The following is an 18,797-nucleotide window of genomic DNA, read 5'->3' as shown; positions in this document are numbered from 1 at the left end:
AGAAATTCAAGTACAGTTCTGATCAAAAGCTAGTTTCAAAGACGTATTTAAAGATTTTATTCTCACTCTCTTCTCCTTTTATCAAAGGCCAACACTGACTGTGATTCCAGCCCCACTCGATGGCAGAAAGATGCCATTACGGAGAATACTCTTGATTAAACTGCAACACTGACAGGCAGTAAAAATGTAAAATGAATTATTAAAATCCTAAACCAATTAGGATTTTCAGAGCAGTAGTTCTAAGAGCAAGCAAGAACTACACACACCAGCCTTCTTAATGCTGGCTTCCCTTCAGAGCTCACAAACAATAAAGCAAATGCACACTTCCTTGTCTAGAATTTATTACCTCTGTAGGAAAGCAAGCAGCCCCTCAAAATGCGCGTTAGACACACTCCCTTTTTCAGTTCACTGACTGTGTTCACGTTAGCATAAAACAAAATAAAACAGTACCCTCAAAGAAATCAAAATCTTGCAAGTCATCGGGCAGCCGTGGCAGGACATCAGAGAAGTCCTCCTGATTCAATTCCAAGTCATGTGGAATGTCTGTGATTTCATTGGCGATGTCATCAGGCAGCTCATCGGCACTCAGCTCTGGCGTTGAGGGGCTCCTAGACAGAAAGTACCATTAGTCCCCAGTGTTCAATTCTGATTCCTCCAAAGAACTACTACAAATGCATATCCATCTATAATGGGTGCTTCCTCACACCTTTTGTTTTCCTCTTTTTCTAGGAAAAGAAATGTTTTTAGAAGGTTTCTTTAGGAAGCTTGTTAGCCTATTGATTAGATAGGTAAAATGCAGCATCAGGAGCAAGACATTTTATCCAACAAACCAAATAATTACTCAAGTCTAAAACACTGACAACATTAAAGGTAGCAATGGGAAACTGGGGCAGGGCTACCACTGACCGTATGTGGGGCATCTCTACTGGCAGTGAGATACTGGCAGGCATGGTGAGGTTCCCTTGGGGCACTGCAGGAGGAATGGGTTTCTGGGGCCGGCGTGGGCCTCGCCTTCTCTTCTTCTTGTGTTTTTTGGTAAGTGCAGGTGGCTTCGTTTTTTTCCTGGGTTTCCTCTGCTGCTGGTGCTGAACTTTACGGGAGCTGTCCCCTCTCAAGAAATTGTCCTTTGGGAATAAGACAGTAACAGTGGGAGCATATCCGGATCATGCAGTACTTTCCCTTCTTTTTCCCCCAGTCATTCCACAGACATTCATGTGTAATCCAAGAAAGACTGCTAGCTTACACCCAGGCACGGTTACAAAAATTAAGCCGTTTCCTTTCTCATCGATCCCAATGGCAAAAATCATAGATTATATTATGAGGTATGCTAAATAGGAGATCATGCAGTGTTGCTTTAAATATAATCATAGCAAACCCTAACTAAAATAATTGCAAAACTGTAACCTTTGGCAGCATTCCTGTAAGTACTGAAGACAGAACACTGTTGTGAAGTAGAGATAATGGGAAAAGGGTGCAGCAGCTGAAGCCAACATCCTCAGCTGCCCACTGCCATAAAAGAGTAGGACAGCACTGAAGAAACAGAATTAATGCTGTGTGACTAGGGCAAGGATGTGGGTGAACAACTAAGGCTTCATTGGTTTTGAACAGCAATCACTGACCACTGAAAAAAATAAATCAACCATCATCAGTCTTCAGGAGTTTTATGCCTAATGCCTTGAACGAGGGGCTACACAGAAGTGGGTTTGTGAATTATTCTAAAAGCTTTTTCTGGAAGATGGGAGGCATAAAAGGAGAGCAGAGAACATCATCTTAATTTCCATATTCTCTCAACTTGTAGTAGGCCACTGCTTTCCCTCTGGGATCCACAGATCCCTAAGGGATGTTAAAGATAAATTCTAATAGTCACCAACAGGTAAATAAAGCAGCAAACCCATTATCTGTATGCCTGTAACTGCTATCTACACGTCCTCTAGAAAATATTTTGGGCCCCATGTACTGAGACTGCTTGAGAAGCAGTGTTCTTACCCACACCACACTCATACTATATTCAGATCCAATGGTCAGGAGTAAGCCCAAATAAAATAACCACAGGATCTCTCACAATGATTTTCTATTTCTCGATTCAAGAGATGAATCAGATTTCTTCCAGTGAAGGATATTCTCATGCACATTTTACTATATCCTCAAAAGTATGTAAAAGACTTGCACAACATACTTTATACTAAATGGGAATGTTTGGCATGTTGTACCCTCTTAAGAGAAATAAAAGGAAACAAGCTCTTAAGTTGATAAACTTCCTAGTTGTCGAGCAAGAGTTCATAGAAAGACTGGGGTTAAAACTCCTGATCATCCCAATATACAAATATATAAATTACACTTTTGGCTTTGTACTTACCATTTTTTTGGCATGTTCTTCGCACAGAGGTGTCTGATGTGTAATGTCAAAAACTGGCACAGAGCACTGCTGACCATCCGCAAACTTGGCTGTGCAACTTGAGAAGAGCTGCTGAGAACGGTTCAATAAGATATCTGTACATTTCTGAATCAGGAATAACACAGAAGGCAGTGATGGAGGAATGCCCTTTGATTTATCAATCTGATGAAGATCAGAGCCTTCAACTCTACCTGTCCATAGATGCTATTTTTAATGAGTACCTTAACTTTGTTATGCAAGTTCAAAGCTAGGTAAAGCTCAAACCCAACTTTTAAAGTGAAAAACTGCATAAATGCAGGATCTCTAATGATTTTATTATATATTGAGATAGTTTTACAGAAGCAGTCATTTCACTAATGAGTTCTTAGCAAAAAGAAGCCTTTTCCTGGAGTTTTAATCAATACATCAATAGAAACAGTTGGAACAGTGTAGTCAACAGGACTATTTCCTTACAGACTAATGACAATCCATACTGAAACATTAAAGAAAGAGTATTTCTTAATTCAATCTTTTAAGGTACATTTTTGGCATTTATCTTTAGAGCACAGACAAAGAAGTTTCAAGATCCTTCCTGCTCCTCTGAAAAAAAGATGTGCAATCAGACAGAAAGGTCAAGTAAATCCAAATGTAAGCTTGCTGAGATTTCCTTCAGAAAAATCCCTTGCAGGAGTGAAAATGTTTCCAGACTTACAGCAAATCAAACAGATATTTCATTGTGTTTTTTCAAACAACATTAGAAGCATTCCTTCCATCTTGAACAGCTCTCACACCTCAACATCACTCTGTATGTTCATAAAATGTTAAAATGCAAAAGAAAGGACAAAGAAAATTAAAAACCTTCAGAACAGTTCAGCCATCAGACTTGTACTGATGGTTCAGAACCAAGAGCCTGTTCATTTTACGAGAAACACTTTCCATTGAGAAGGAAGTGCAGAAGGGAAAAAATATGGGTAAAATCACTAGTCCTGACTTCTCTGCTTTATGCACACCAACAAGCAAGACCATAAACAAGAACAAAAAACCCCAAGCCAAAACAAAAAAAGCAGGATCATGAGGCAAATCCCAAGCACAGCTGTACACCATGGTGCTCTCTCATAGAGAGATTTTGAGCTCTCTGCAGACTACTTCTAAGGAGACTGCAAAAATTAACTAAGAAAAGCAAGGCATCTGCAAACCAAAAAGGCTGTAAAGGTGCTGCAGTCTGATAGCTACTGGGACACCACTAGTCACTTACAAGCTCCAACAAAAGAAGCCACTCCAACAAAAGCACAATTCTTCAGCTAAAACCAAAAAAGACAGTCTGCAAAATTCTTAAGTATTCCAGGTCAGAAGTCTGCCTACTTATAGCCTTCAGAATCAAGCCTCACATCTAATGTGCAGCCACCAAAAAAAGCTTACAAAGGTAAAATGATGTGACCATAAGAGGTGCCACTGGCAAACTACTTATCTCCACCATCTACAGACCCAAATAATGGAGAAAAATGGCAGGGGGGTTGGAACTTGATGATCTTAAGGTTCTTTCCAACCCTAACTGTTCTATGATTCTATGATTCTAAGAGTGATGGTGAGACACTAAGAAACAAGTATTTCTTTGTGAAAACTATTTGGCAATGCAAAACATAACAAACAAAAAACCCTACAACAAAGCAGCACCCACGCCTGAATCCAAATCCCACACTGTGTTAAGAGGATACGTTGAAAACAATGCCTGGTAAATGGAAGGGCCTTGTTAGTGCACTGTTCTCCCTTCGAAGTCCCACTACAGGTTGTTGGTTCTGCATCTCTCTGCCTCACTTGGCTTGTGCTGGAAAGAAAAGAAACAAGGAAGAGTTTAGAGACAAAACCCCAGGCTCAGGTGGTTAGTTAGCAAAACTATTGCACTGAATGTGGCACAGTAGGATGAAAAATTGTAACACACGTGTGTGTGTCATGATTCAGATGGGTGCACACTATTACCAGATTCTACACAGGGACAGATGTCAATGACAGGCAAAGGCGTGACTGCAGTAACAGGATTATTGCTTATTTCACAGGGCCTTAATTGTAATGAAAGGTGCTGTGTGCTACTACCATGTAAATAGTACAACACCCTGCAACAGAGCCAAGGACAGCAGAAGGTGAGTGTCAACACAGGTGACCCTTAAAATGAGGTCAACCTCTAGAATACCATGTAACTGAGTATGCCTAGATAGGCTGTCAAGTGCACTTCCAAGCTTGTTCATAAATCAAAACATGCCGAGCATCCCCAGAGCTTACATGCAAGCATGTGCTCAAACAAACTTAGACTGATCTCTGGAGTGGTAGAGTCTGACTGTGCTCAACATGGGTAAAAGCTCTCCTTCAACAACGTGCTACAGCCCAATCCACCAGCAGGTGCCCAGAGCTGAGTGCTCCCTCAGCACAGCCTCAATGCTTTGAGCCTGAGCTGCAAGCAGGCGACCAGACAGCAGTGTGGATGAGTACTGTAAGCGTTACACAGCTTGCTTGGTGTTGGCCTGCTTTCGAGCCATTTGTCACCTTCATGTAGACAAAGCTGGCGATTCCAGGGCTGACTTTCACCTCTGTACACGTTGTTTTCTAGGTTGACAAAAAGCTGTCTGCAGCCTGACTGTTTTCCTTGAGCCATCTCTGTCATCAACTGCACTTTGACTGAGCAAAGTTTTACTTAGCAATATTACTCCTGTGAAAAATTTCATAACTGAAACGACTGTGATTACTCAAATTAACCAGAGCAGTGATGACTGGCATACCTGACTTTGTCAGTCTACCAAAACATCATCTTTTTTGCGTAACAGAAGGCAAAAATAATGGAAAAACCTCAAAAACCCAAACCAAACAGCAAAAGCTTGTCAGTTCTGGCAAGGTTTTGCTGTAGTTTAAGTTTGAAGGCATTTACACAACTTTGTAAACTAGCAATATACCTCTATATTACATCTCTGAGCAGCTCTTCAGCATCATCCCGCCTCCCCAACAAGAAACCCTCCAACTTTCAGGAACCACAGCCTGCTGTCCAGGAACAAAAGCATCCCATAACAAGAATATACTCTCAGTACCCTATTCCAGCCTGCCTCTCATATTTGGTTCTCCTACCCCCACAGTCATACATCTTGTAAAGCAAAATCACAACAGCAAAAGTATGTTGCTGATACCCCAGACAACGCCAGGGTTCAGACTTACTCTGCTTCTACACAAACACAAACCAACCAACTCTCAGTATGCTGAGAGCTGGAGGGATGTTGACATTATCTAGAAATAATTCCCACAGAAGGTAACCTTCCGAGTTGTTAGAAGATATTCATTCTGTTGCCAGGTTTCATTTAATGTTAGATTGAGTTAAGTCTAACAAAAAGCATGAACTGAAGCTTGATTTGCTGGGAAGGTAATTAAGAGGAGGTAAAGACTTTTCAGAAAAAGCTGTCTGAAAAACAAAATCTGAATTGAAGCAGTGACCGGCAAACCAGACTGCACACCTTCTAAAGAACCAGCCTTAGTAAAGTACCACATATTTGAAGGCAGCCGAAATGCATAGACTAATTCACAAGAATAAATTTTAGCATGTCACTAACTTGTTCTGTAACATTTAAGGACTTGGACCCCGATACTGCTGAACAAACAATTCAGGTTTTAAAGCACAAAGCTGAAGAATGCCTCTCTTCATGGAAAGCCCTGTATGCCATGTTTATTTTACTTCACCAGCAGGCATTTATGAGGATTTTCTGCCTTGTGCATGCCTACCAGTTTCACAGTTCAGCATTTCAGCTGCTGGATATTCTGTCCATCTCCACCCTGTCCAGACCCCAGGTTACTCCAGTCACAGGGGAAGGTCTAACCTGGTACGAGCACACGTAGCTCTTCGGAGTTCTTGTATCAGTTGCCCAGTACGCTCCGGCTCTCTGCTGGCCGCCTGCAGCAAGGCTTTCCGGAGTGTGTGCCGGCATTTCTTCTGACGAGATTCTGCCCGCTCCAGGCGGCAGAGGTGCTTGTATTTCTGCTGAAAGTAAGTGCAAAGTCTGGTCACCCTGGAACTCCTGTCATCTGCATTGTCATCACCGCACCTAAGGAAGGGAAGATAAAAACAAATAAGCTTTAAGTACTTTAATTTTTTTTTTTTCCAAGGAAACTAATTTGTCATTTTAATAGATTGGTTAAGTTGGTATCCATCTTCTAGCCCCACAAACACCCAAAGGCTGAAATCAGGCAGGGGTGCTTGAGAAACGGTAACAGCAGGATTCCTTTTGAAGTCTAAAGGTACTTGCCCTTCTTAGTATGTCATTATTAGAGATTACATCAATTCATCATGAAATCTGACACATTCAAATGTCTGGAGCCTGCTGTTCAAAAAAAAAATCTATACTGTTAACCTTTATTTACTGTAAATGTCTCAGCAAATGAGACAAACTCTTAAATCAAAGTGCAATTAATGGAGAGGACAAGGGTGGGGAACTATGTAGTGGAAGCTTATTGAAGAAAGGTCATGCTGGAAAAGATGGTCCAATATTAACAAGTACCAAAACTGCTGACTTTTTCCAATTGCTCTTACTGCTGCAGGTAGCATACTCCTTTCTTAACAAATATACACACTTAACACACCTAGCAGCTGATACTGCTTTCCCCTTGCTGCAGAGTTACAGTTGAGTTACAATACAGCCATGGAGAAGAAATGCACGTTTAACTTCAAAGGCACTGAGGGGAAAAAAAATCAGACCAATGCTAAGCAGTGATCAGATGAAGCACTAATCCAATTCTTTGTCTGCTTAAGAAAGCCTTTTCCCATTTATCTTGGCTTTCCATATGTCCAGATACATGTCAGCAAGACCATCAAACCATGACAACACATTCAGTTAAATGAAGTAAAAATCATGTAACAATAAAACCATCACTGGGACTTTTTAAAACAACAAGGCCTACGAAGCTACCCAGAAGCCCTCCACAACAAGAACTCTAGTTTGTAGAATTATTAATTTTTGCTCATGGAGCAACAAAGTACATGCAGTGAATCTAAGCAAAGCAGAGTTTGTTCAGTTTTTCCTTACAGATCAGAGAAACTTCCTGCTAACTTCCCTACCTGTGAAACAAAGGAATGGCAGGGGGAAAGAACCAAATCCAAACAAATGAAGGAAATTAAAAGCTCCCAGGGTTCAGACTGCAGCGCTTGGCCACTGACACTGAATGTGCTTACATCCAAACCTGTGCAGAGCAAAGTAGACCCCAACTAGCCGATGATAGAAGAGATGCAAGATACCAGCCATTATATTTACTAAATAAAGCAAGATCCAGAAATGGAGGCAGCACAGCTATCCCTGAAAGGCAGTATGACTAAGACCTACTTTTCTTTCTGGAAACTCTTACTCTATTTACATGCAGGCCAAATATAAGAGACTGCATCCATCTCCACTAAGGCTGTCCACATTTACTCCACAGGAGTAAACACTGCCTTGACACAAACACATTTTTATATAATGTTATCTAAAGTCAACCATACTACATATTTTGCTTGTTAAAACAGAATACAGGTAATTTTCTAGAAGCATAAATTACAAGTAATTAACCTCTCCAGTTACGTGCCTAGCAACAAATACAACTTAAACATTGTCAATGGAAAGATCTGGGATAGCAAGAATGGCCACTGGGAAAAACAACTTGTTTAGAAAAATCTAATTGTGTGCTATTTAATATATATGGATGGGATCAATTAGGTATAGGTAGGTTTAAGGTCTCAGATTCTGGGCCAAGATTTTTAAATGAAGTTGCATATATACTGATTTAATTTTAAATATGGTTACAAATTAGGTTTTTAAAAAGACAGGAATACTCCTCAGTGTTTCTTTCTGGTGAAAAGATGGTTTATTAATGCAAGTGTCCGTATATTTGAGACTTTTTACTTCTCTCTTATTGAAATAGACAGAGAAAAGTCATCTTATGTTACAGTATTTTGAACTGCAGTTTACCAGATCATTTTTAAGGAAGTAGATGAAGACACACATACAAGACATAGAAAGACATCATGCCTGCAATGGGCAAAGGCTTATTTTGAGGCAGTTTCTAAAAGTCTATTCAGAACTCTGTTTCCAGGTCAGCAACATTAAACGAAACATATGTTTAAAGAAACCTAAAAATATCACAATAACACTGCCTTTTTTTTTCTTCATTAGGCAAGTACTGAAACTGAAAGGTACTTTTATTGTTTCTTCATAAACAAGTTTACCAACTTCTGTTCAGTTTATTCTCTTAAGCTGCATACAAAACTTCAAAGTTCAACTTAATGTGTGGCATTTCCTTCCTATGAAAGTGCACACAAACCATTTGATAATCCAAAATGCTCCTTCCCAACCCTCCCCTTTAAGACTGTCATATGTAAACATCAGGGGAATTATCGCTGTGTGTTCATGAAGAAAACGAAGGCAGCATGAAGCAGCAGAAAGGAAGAGCAAAAGGGTAGCTGGGAGCAGCCAGGCACCACCAGGGAACCAGGAGAATACACTCTCTAGTCTGAGACACCTCAACAACTATGCTTCAAAACCCTCTGTAAGGAGGGATTTGAAGAACCTTCCCTTCTTTTTAGTTCTCCTAGTTACAGGGAGCTACTAAATCCAACTTCCACAATACGGTAGTGGTATTTCCTCCTTTGAGTGAGCTGGTATGAGGCAGGCCTCCAACCTTCACACTCCGTTTTCAAACTCGCTACTTGAAATGTTCACTTTATCTGTATTTCAGCATAAGAAGTGAAAAACTACTTTGTTTTAAAGTCATCTGTTTTCCAGCACTTTCTAAGCTGCAAGATCTAGTAACTGAATCATCTGGGGGGAAGCTTCACTAATCTATGGCTGGGAACAGCCCCTGCTTTCCCTCCAAATCACTGCTCCTGTAGGGAATTCCTGTCTGCACTGTGTCCAGCGCCAACTCCTGCACTACTATGTGAATTCAAACATGCCTGCCTCGAAGCACTGCATCCTGGAACCCTGTGACACACAGGAACCCCAATTTTTCAAAATTAAAGGACAGAATAATAAAAGCAAACATTTGCCCTGTGTTTACACAAATGACTGGAACAACATGAGTTTTACAGATTTAAAGGCCAGAACACAGGTGAACTCAAAAATGTATTACTGTTAAGACCTGAATTTTAAATCAATCCGGTGAATTTCTGATAGCTTAAGAGCAGCTAGAGTATCACAAAAAAGTTCAACAGGAAGTTACATTACCCTCATAATCACACAACCAGAAATGCTGAGAACAAGCTGTCCAGTAACAAAGAAATTGATTCTTGGCTTTCTTTTACTGATCTGTTCTGAGAAGCATCACTCCCACTGTGTTCCACGAAGTCAAACGGAAAAAGAATGGAGTTAGCTGGTGGAGAATTACCCCTCTTGCACAGGGACCATGAGCTCAAACACAAGTGAACAGAGGAAAAAGTAGCTTTCATAGTAAAATTCAGGTATGTGATTTCAGAATCTAAAGGTCTTGGGAAACAATCTCCATTGGTTTCCTGGTAAAATTCAGACTCATAACAAGTCATTGGCTTACTAAGTTAGGAGACACCACTCCAGATTAGCAAGACAGAGTCTTGACAACTCGGATCACCTAAGAAATAGCCTGAGATAATTCGTTTTTAGCAGCAGCCAGACCACTGCAGAAGTGTTAAGGTGAAACATTACAGGTAATAGATGCCACTACAGAAGCTTGCAGAATAGGAATTAAAGTTTAAGAAGTCTGACATCAAGTGAATGCATCAATATTTATCTATAAACAAAATTAGGAAAGTAGTTACAGAGCTAACACTGGGCAGGCTAATGGGAAGTACAAAACCAGCTAGCACCATACAAAAAATTATCCATCATGGTTAGTTAAGACAGTGTTTAACTGACGTGCAAAAAATGCTATAATGGAATAGAAAACATCCAGACAAGCTATTCTTTTCTCTCAGTATGTGAAAAGAATAGGAAGAATCTGAAGGATGTTAAGACAAATAGAAGACAGAACACACAGAGATGACCTTTATAAGTTTACAAAAAAAAAAAAAGGATCTATGGGAAAAGCAGATCAAATGTCAAAGAGAGATGAGTTCAAGTGAAGTTATTTAACAGATATGTCTGCTCTGAAAATTATGTATGATTTAAAAGTCTGAAAGTCTGTTCATGTTTTCCCAAAACAGTTAAAAGTTGTCTTTTAAGTTAAAATTAGTGTTTGTGAAAGCTCAGTCTCTCTTTCTGACTGCTGATGCCCTAAAAAACAATGGTCATTTATAACTTTCTTACAAAGAAGGGGTTTTTCCTGTTAAGTCTACACAGCTTTGATTTCACTGAAGGCTCTCTGTATGCAGCATCCTGGTGTCTGTCCTCATGGCAGATAGAGCTAAGCTGTTCACCTTGTGGGCAGACTTTAGAGATGGTGAGAAGTGCTGGTAAATTTCAGAATTTTCATGTAACAGCAAAATAACATTTCTTTAACATCATTACTCTGTGATATTTAAAAATTAGAGAGAGTTGTAGTCTCAAAAAGTCCAGTTTTAGTGAAAGAGAATCATGTTATAAAAAGCACAAATTTTGAGACCCAAATTTCATTTTGTTATCAACATGCTTCAGTTCTGTTAAAATACTATGCTTGGGATGCTTTGCTTTAACTTTGCACTTTAAAATGTTTACATTAATAGACATATATTATCATATTCTGCTGTAAGTTCAGATTTATGATGTAGCAGCATACGGAGAACACTGTAAGTCTTTCTGCACCAGCTCTGCTTATCCCTTCAATCACAACATTTTCTCCCATGCTCCCAACTATTTGACAGAGGTTTATTCAACACTTAATTATGAAAAGTGCCTTACCCTTTTAAAAAAAACCACATTGAAACATCATCCTGCACAATTACTGTAAAGATTAATGAGTAAAATGTAGCAAGTTTACTAATAAAGCCATTCACAGACAGTAGAAAAGACAAGAAACCAATGTCAACTACTTTCATTTGGTTCTAATTCAGGAATTATCTCTACTAAGCAAGGCATGCAAGTTAATGAATAAATCCAACCAAACTCAATTAAATTTAGGCAAATAAGCTTGAATTATTTCCCGATGCATCCTTCTGATAGCAGACTGCACAAAGGTGTCTAAGTCAGGTGGAAACTGGGACAGAAGGTGACAAGCTGTTTCATAGTTCTTACAAACAAATGAGTTCAAACAATCCTTTGTTTCAGCAAAGCACTTGAACAAGTGCTTAAATTCTACTAACTCCACTTGAAGCTCACATTTACATGATTTATTCCACCAGTGCCAACATGAATACTAAAGAATTATACTCACCCATGTCTATCATAGCCGAGAGTTTCTCGGATAGACCATGCAACCTGGTAAGGGGAGGTTTGCTCTGAATCTTCCAACTCTTCTCCACTGTCTTCAGACCAATCCAGCCCTAAGGGAATTGAAAACATGAAAGCTGGATGAGAAGTGTATCTACCTCATACAAGTCTCTGAGCAAACTATAGTACAGAAGATGAATGTGTGTATAGTCACAAGCATAATTATGTTTGAGAAAGTCATATAATATCCTCAATTATATAGGAAAAGTTACAGTAACAGCTCCATTACAGTGCGCAAACAGCATGCACTGATTTTTGTCAAATTTGAGTTTGCCTTTAAAAATCCTTATTGGCTTCTTCATCCACAAGCAGTGGAAGAAAGATGACCAGCTTTCTCAAATACAGAAAAATATTCCAGCTTTCATACCAAGCACACGAGATCTTTAGAGAAGAGGTAACAGAGAACTCCCTGCCATGAGGAAATGAGTGCCTGGTAATTTTTAATACTGTATGATCTAAATAGGTCACTTTCATTTCTGCTCATATTCTGACCCCTCCTCTGTGCCAGAATAGAGGGAGAATAGGAAAACTGCAAAACAGAACAGCATGGACAGAGATAGACACACAGCTACACAGAATGTTCCTCTGCTCAGCCTCTGTAAATGCCTGCCAAATGCATACATTAGCATGAAAAGAGAGCTTAAGGGAGAGATGCAAATGCTCTTGCACTTTTGCTAAGCAGCATGCTTTTGCTTAATGATGATGCAGTAGGATCAACTTATTGTATGAACCAGCAGCCTCAGTCAAGCTAAACACAATTGAACAGGACAGCCAGAAGCAGAGTCCAGCAAGTTTTCAGGTGGAACAGTTTATCTGGAGCTTCACCTTTTGCAGTTTTTCCTACTATCTCTCCACATCCAGGGGAATCCTTGCCAATTCCTTGCAGCACGTGGGATAAAATCCCATAACTGCATTTACAAGCCAGCGTTATTACGTTTTCACTTTCTTGTGTGCTCCCTGAAAATGGAGCAGTAGCTGGGGCAGAGTTAAGGAGCACTTTATTTTTGCTAAAATAAACTAAACAACTCTATCTGAGATGATTCTGAAGTCAGATGCTTTTTGGTAAATGCATCAGTACTTGGTCACCTGCTTTCAGAGTTAGACACACATACTTAGAATACCACCCACCATCAAGAGCACCTTCATCATTGAGAAGCAACACTTTAACATAAACCATCAATATCAGAAACCATATTTTTCAGAACTTCAGCATCCTGAAAATTCTATTCTTCATTCCTATTTTCAAGATATTCGTTTGAAATAAACTCAAATCTATTAAGACATTTAATAAAATGCCAGAATTTACCTTCAACTTGTTAACTCCCACCCCTTCCATTAATGAATAAAATAACTCGGTAACTGGATAAAGATGTCCACAATTGTTACCATGTAACAAATTATTTACCTAAAGTTTAAAAATAAAACCAGAGATTGCTCTGAATTGCTTCTAATGGGCACTGCAGAAATGAAGGAATAAAATCTAATCCAGATTCAGCTATACTCACACTGAAGACTGCAGTTACATTAATATTCAATTACTTGGCTATGATGTAGGTACACCTAAAACTAGCTGCATCTTTTTAAATATTGTGTAGTCATCTCCAGTGCTACTCTGTTATAAAAAAGAAATCCTGAAATTCTCTGAACCAGCATAAGCAGTCCTTAATATAAAGGCATATTATGAATAAATAAGAAATGGTTTTTTCCACTCTCACATAATTAATACGTGAATTCTGTTACTTTGCCAAATAGAAAATGTTCTAATTGCGTACACATACAGTTATGCAGATGCACATGTTCGTAGGTCTAATCAGTTCTTGTACTATGCCTCTTTTTCAGGAAAGTGTATTCACTTCACCACTTGAGAATGTGAAACTTTAAACACAGAAAGTGATGTTTCTACAGTCTCTCAAAACATGGGTCACTTTCTAAGCTTTTGGGGTCTGTGACACTCAGAAGCGCCTCTGGAGTTGCCATTCCTCAAAAGACCTGCATTATATATAGGACCATCAAAGAGGTTTTCTGAAGAACAACCTCCTTTGGAGACATGCTATGGGACGCTAATTATCTTCTGAACAAATAGCCAAGCTATCCCATGAGTGCCAAAGGTCAGATCTTAATAGCAAATTAAAAAAGGTTAATTGAAATAGCAAAAATTACAGATGCTTTCAATTAAATAAGATGCTGTATGAAAAATGTCCAGATTTATTTGAAGTCTTTTTTTTTTCTTTTAAAGAAAGGCCCATCATAAAAGGCATTCCTTCTCTAGTATCACCCACCGATTCCCATTTCTCTTAACCAGCGTCAGTATTTTACTTGTTAGAAAAGCTCAATCTAACCAGAAAAGTAAGGTGACTTTGGAAGGTGAGGGAGAAAACAAGTTTGCCTAGGTCTACCTAGGTCTGCATTCATAATCAGACAAATAAGCCATGAGATCAGCTACCTTTTTAATGCTTTAGAGAGTACTACTGCCCTAGCAGCAAGTTGGCTATATTAACTTACATCTTCTCAAGAAGCAAGTGATTGTAATGATTCCTAGATAATAAGAAGGAAATTATTCCTGCTCTGGAATGCGGACAAGACTCCACCTCTCCAATTATCTTCTGTAACGGTGCTGCCCTCCTGCAGTAGTCTTTTGCTTTTGCTCATCCGTATTCCATACACCAATAGGCCCCATCAAGAAAAATTCTCTTGTGCTTCAATTCTCCCAGGCCACTGGAAATTTGGATCTGCAGAGAATGATGGACTAAATCTCCAAACTTTTAATTTCGCTCATTTTGTAATGTGCACTTGTCACACAGCTATCACTCTGACTTTGCTCACTTGTGTAGGTACAGCTGGCATCACCTTTATTACTGGAGTTGCGAACCTTCTATACAATGCCTGTATCATACAAGCAGTGTTTTCTACACTTCTGACTGATTTCCCAAATGGTTAACAGAACATTAAGAAACAAGCAAAATGCTGTAAACCATGCTGGATGGGTCCAGGCATTCCCTGAGCACTTTAGGGCTTAAGAAAACATCCAGATATTACCTAGTCAGGGTTATTTGTCAGGGCAACACACAAATGCAGGACAGAGCTAGGAAGATATTTCCCTTTTTCAAGTTAAAAAAAAAAGAAGTGGCAGTGCCTCTATTATCTACCCACCTAAATGTGGAAACAGATCAGTCTCCAGCTGCTGTTTTCGAGTGCACAGTTTCACCAGTCTCTGTAGCCGGCTCATGCAGGACGAGTGCGGAGAGAAGGCTGTGGCTTTCATGAGGACCCGATCAGTCCTTGGAGGGTCCGTGACAGGAGCCCTAGCGGGTGGCAGGAGAGGCAGAGGTCTCTTGTTAGACAACTGCCGGGCTTGTGCTATAGTGTGTGTGGTGGGTGCCACTCCCTGCATTGGTAGGCTGGTGTTCGGAGGTTGAGGTGACTTGCAGACTACGCCCTGCGGTAGCCCTGTCGGCTTTAACGAAGCTGATGAAGGTGGCAGATGGGAGCGCTGCTGCTGCAGAGGCTGCTGCTGCAAAGGTGCAGGAAGGGGGCTAAAGTGCTCTTGGCGAACTTTTAAAATCTCTGTCTCTCTCTGGCGCTGCCGGTTTTGAGCCAACTTGCTCTGCAACTTTTTCCTCACCGTCGCCCCTTTCTTTAGGTCATCATCCTCCTCATTGAAAGCAAAGGGGTCTTCTAATTCTGCCTCCAGGTAGTGGAGAGGAAGCCTAGCCCCTGGAGGGGAGAGGGACATCCCATCCAGTCCATTGGGCATCTTCAAGGCCAGGGTGGGCACTGTCAGACTGAAGGCCATAGCATCCATCTGATGCCTGACCTTTACGTCCTCTATGGGATCATTCTTTTTCTTCCTCTCCTTTTTCGGTATAAAGCCAAGTACCTGTAGGTGGCTGTTGCAGTACCTTTGAAAAGTAAAAGCAGTCAGTGACTAACTCAACTCCTGTAAGTAAAATCTGAAGAAAACAGACATCACTAAGCGAAGCCCCCTCAATCTCGTGAATACAGATTGAAACACAAGAGGTTTTATAAGAAGCGTACACAACTGTTTCTAATACAACAGACAACTGTGGTGTTCCCAACCTGTAAGAGAAAACAAAAACTTACAAGTGACAATTTGTAATCTCAAGATATAAAAGTCTTCATTCATTACTCAAAGGAAATTCACACACAACCATTCAAAATATTTACTCTCTAACAGGGTAAATACTCACAAAACAAAGTGAACAAAACAAATGGACTGTCTTGACACATAAACCAGCAAGAACTCAAGCCATTAAATCCGATCATTTGAAAAGCTCCCAAGAAAAAGTACACTGAAGACTACTTCCTTCCATTTGACTGTTCTTTCACTGGAAGTAGCTAACATTTTCATCAGTACACACATTAGTATTATTATTAATTCCACTGTAGTAGGGAGCAGTTTCTTATATGGACAATCTCACTACAGACACCTGCTGAGAAGGGTCACTATTTGCACCTGATGAACAAGTAGCATAAATACTTAATAGTAGTTTAACATGACGAATTTTGTAGCCAGAGAATTAGCTGAATGTTCTTCAAACAAAAACCTAGTTTAAAAGAAGTTCTCTGCTGCTAGAAAATGTTTACACAATGACAGGAATATGTATACATACAATCCATAAACATGGATTTTAAACTCTTCTAATACATGTATTAAAAAAAGCTTTGAAAGTCATGTTATTAAAAGAAAAAAAACAAGCCTCTGAAAGTCTGTAACGAAAATTAAAAGGAAAGAGTTGCAACTTATGGCCACAGATTAAAAAAAAACATACTAAGAAGTAAACAATTAATCTTTGTCTGATTAAAACAAGCAGTTAATAGAAATGTAGAAACTATTATCTGATCCTTTTCCTGTTTCACACAGGCAGGCCCCTTCTGCCTCTGTAGAATGCCACCAGCAATCAAGACTTCTGCCCTTGCAGGATTCCACCTATAACGTGCAGCTTATAGATGAAAACAAAGATATGGGGAAAGAGTGATGTCTACATCAGTGTATCTATGGATAAGATAAGGAAACACCCATGAAGGTATTCTTCAAAATCCAGTCAATATAAATCCAAGAAAAGGGCTTTTTCGAATAAATAGATTAAAATTAAATTATTCCTGGTCTTCATGGAGAAAAAACAGCAGAAAAGCCCAAACCAACACCCCCACCCCCCCTCCAGGTTTAACACTTCAGTTTAGTGACTTCCAGCCTGTTGAACCACCCCTAAAGAAACAATGCATGAATTGCTTCTAAAGGGTCCATAAAAGGTAAAAACCGAAAAAGCAAATTCATATATGCTCTTTAACAATCTCCATATAAGTAGCTTCTTGAAGCATCCACACCCATAAGGACTCATAAATCAGAAAAGGCTGAAAAGTACAGCTACTTATTATTGTCTAAATAATTAAGTTGCAAGCAATAAATAAATCTAGATGAGGCAAGCTGAAAGCCAGCGATGTGTGAAATCCTTATTAGAACACACTGGAATACTGTAAATTCATAGTGAGATACACACTTCTAAAAATAAAATTATATAATGAGGGCTCAACAAAGCTTTCCTTAAAGTTAACAGCACTATTCCCAAAATTACAATTAAGCACTTTTAAAGTATTTTGTTTGAACAAGACTAAGATCAGTTGCAACTGCACTTTAAGTATGACAGAAAACAAAACAATAAACAGACAAAAAATACAAGGGGATTTTCCCCCCCTCTAATTCTAACTAAAAGAGAGCTGTGCTGCACGTGAATGCTTCCTTCCTATTGTTCAGAACTTAAATATTGCCACTTTGTGCTTGTGCCAAAGTGAGAAGGTAAAACTAGCCTGTGTGTTTTCATTGTGAAAAACAAAGAGAAAGCAAATAATAGATAAGGTAAATAAACAGGTAAGAAGCTTGATAACATTCTCTGAGTTTTAGGCTAGCAAGGGTTTTGCTTGTTCATTTAACCGTAACAGAATCATTTTTATATGGCACAGAACAAAGCTTTGGCTCTTACAACTGACCATACTGCATCACTGGATCAACTATATCTTACACCTCTGGACACAAACTCATAGATGCCAGGCTACAACATAATGAAAACATAGATCACAAGCACTTGCAGACTCCTGTACACATTGAGTTGGCTCTGTGCTTTAGGCTCTTATCAACTCTCTGCCTTTCAGCACAACTGAGGTTGATACACCTTGGAGTAAAAGAAGCAAGAAGAAACTGGGAAGAGTGCTTAGGTCTTTCTCTCTCTGGCTAGAGAGACTACACACAGGCAGTTTTGGCCAGACATAATTTAATAGCACCAACCCAACCCTGGCCTTGTCAGGCTCTAGCTATTCCCATGCACAGCCAGGCAGGCATACACACCAACTTCCCCATCCTTCAAGTTCTAGGATGACATTTTTGTTGGCCCTGGTCCAAATGGGCTCTGACTTTACACAGTGCTGCAGATATTAACTGACTTGGCCAGAACCAGTCTATAACCAGCCGACTTAAGGCAATAAACACTTTGGATCAGATGTAATGCCAGGAAAGGCGTTAGTAGTTTTCCTGGTTTTGGCTGGGATAGAGTTAATTTTCTTCCATGTAGCTGGTACAGCACTGTGTTTTGGCTGGGTTTAAGCCATAACCATGGATGACAGATTACTGGGAAGACCGGAACAGCACCTCTAAGTAGCACAGGCCCTTCCACATAGCTCTGAGTGTGAAACCTGTTACGGTCAAGCTGGCCCTATGAGAGCCAATTCTGATGCGACTGTCTTAGTGGCTCAATTTGTCACTTCTACAACCTGCCTGTGAGTTACTCCCAGCTAACAGGATCACATGGAGTTATCTAATATAGTCTTTTCCACCCCTTCCCTACTCGGTGACAAAGGCACTTATTTTGTGCAGGTGAGGTCAAATGCAATGAGCACATATGGTAAGAGAAGTGGGTTGATATCCACTAAAACTATTGTAACATGAGACACACAAAGGGTGACAGGCTCTGAAAGCTTCAGCTGGACAGTTTCCCATGTACAACTGCATTCTGCTTCCCAGTACATCCCAGGGCATG

General features: G+C 39.8%; 1 protein-coding gene across 5 annotated transcripts in view; it reads right to left on the bottom strand.

Moving 5' to 3' along the window:
* Positions 1 to 18,797, bottom strand: part of INO80D (INO80 complex subunit D) — a 43,759-nt gene that overhangs the window by 12,125 nt on the left and 12,837 nt on the right. For all 5 annotated transcript variants that reach the window (XM_057411790.1, XM_057411791.1, XM_057411789.1 and 2 more), the window contains 7 exons: positions 14,899 to 15,647; positions 11,693 to 11,801; positions 6,226 to 6,450; positions 4,090 to 4,199; positions 2,357 to 2,490; positions 907 to 1,124; positions 451 to 608 (listed from right to left, as the gene is read on the bottom strand). In XM_057411790.1, coding sequence (XP_057267773.1) covers positions 451 to 608; positions 907 to 1,124; positions 2,357 to 2,490; positions 4,090 to 4,199; positions 6,226 to 6,450; positions 11,693 to 11,801; positions 14,899 to 15,647 — 1,703 coding nt within the window. The remainder of the gene's footprint in view (positions 1 to 450; positions 609 to 906; positions 1,125 to 2,356; positions 2,491 to 4,089; positions 4,200 to 6,225; positions 6,451 to 11,692; positions 11,802 to 14,898; positions 15,648 to 18,797) is intronic.

The sequence above is a fragment of the Pezoporus wallicus genome, unplaced genomic scaffold (assembly GCF_028554395.1).
Source record: "Pezoporus wallicus isolate ANWC-B61680 ecotype Strahan unplaced genomic scaffold, APGP_CSIRO_Pwel_v1 contig_6732, whole genome shotgun sequence".
Classification (NCBI taxonomy): Eukaryota; Metazoa; Chordata; class Aves; order Psittaciformes; family Psittacidae; genus Pezoporus; species Pezoporus wallicus.
The sequence above is the reverse complement of the archived record's forward strand: the minus strand, read 5'-3'. Positions and strand labels throughout refer to the sequence as shown.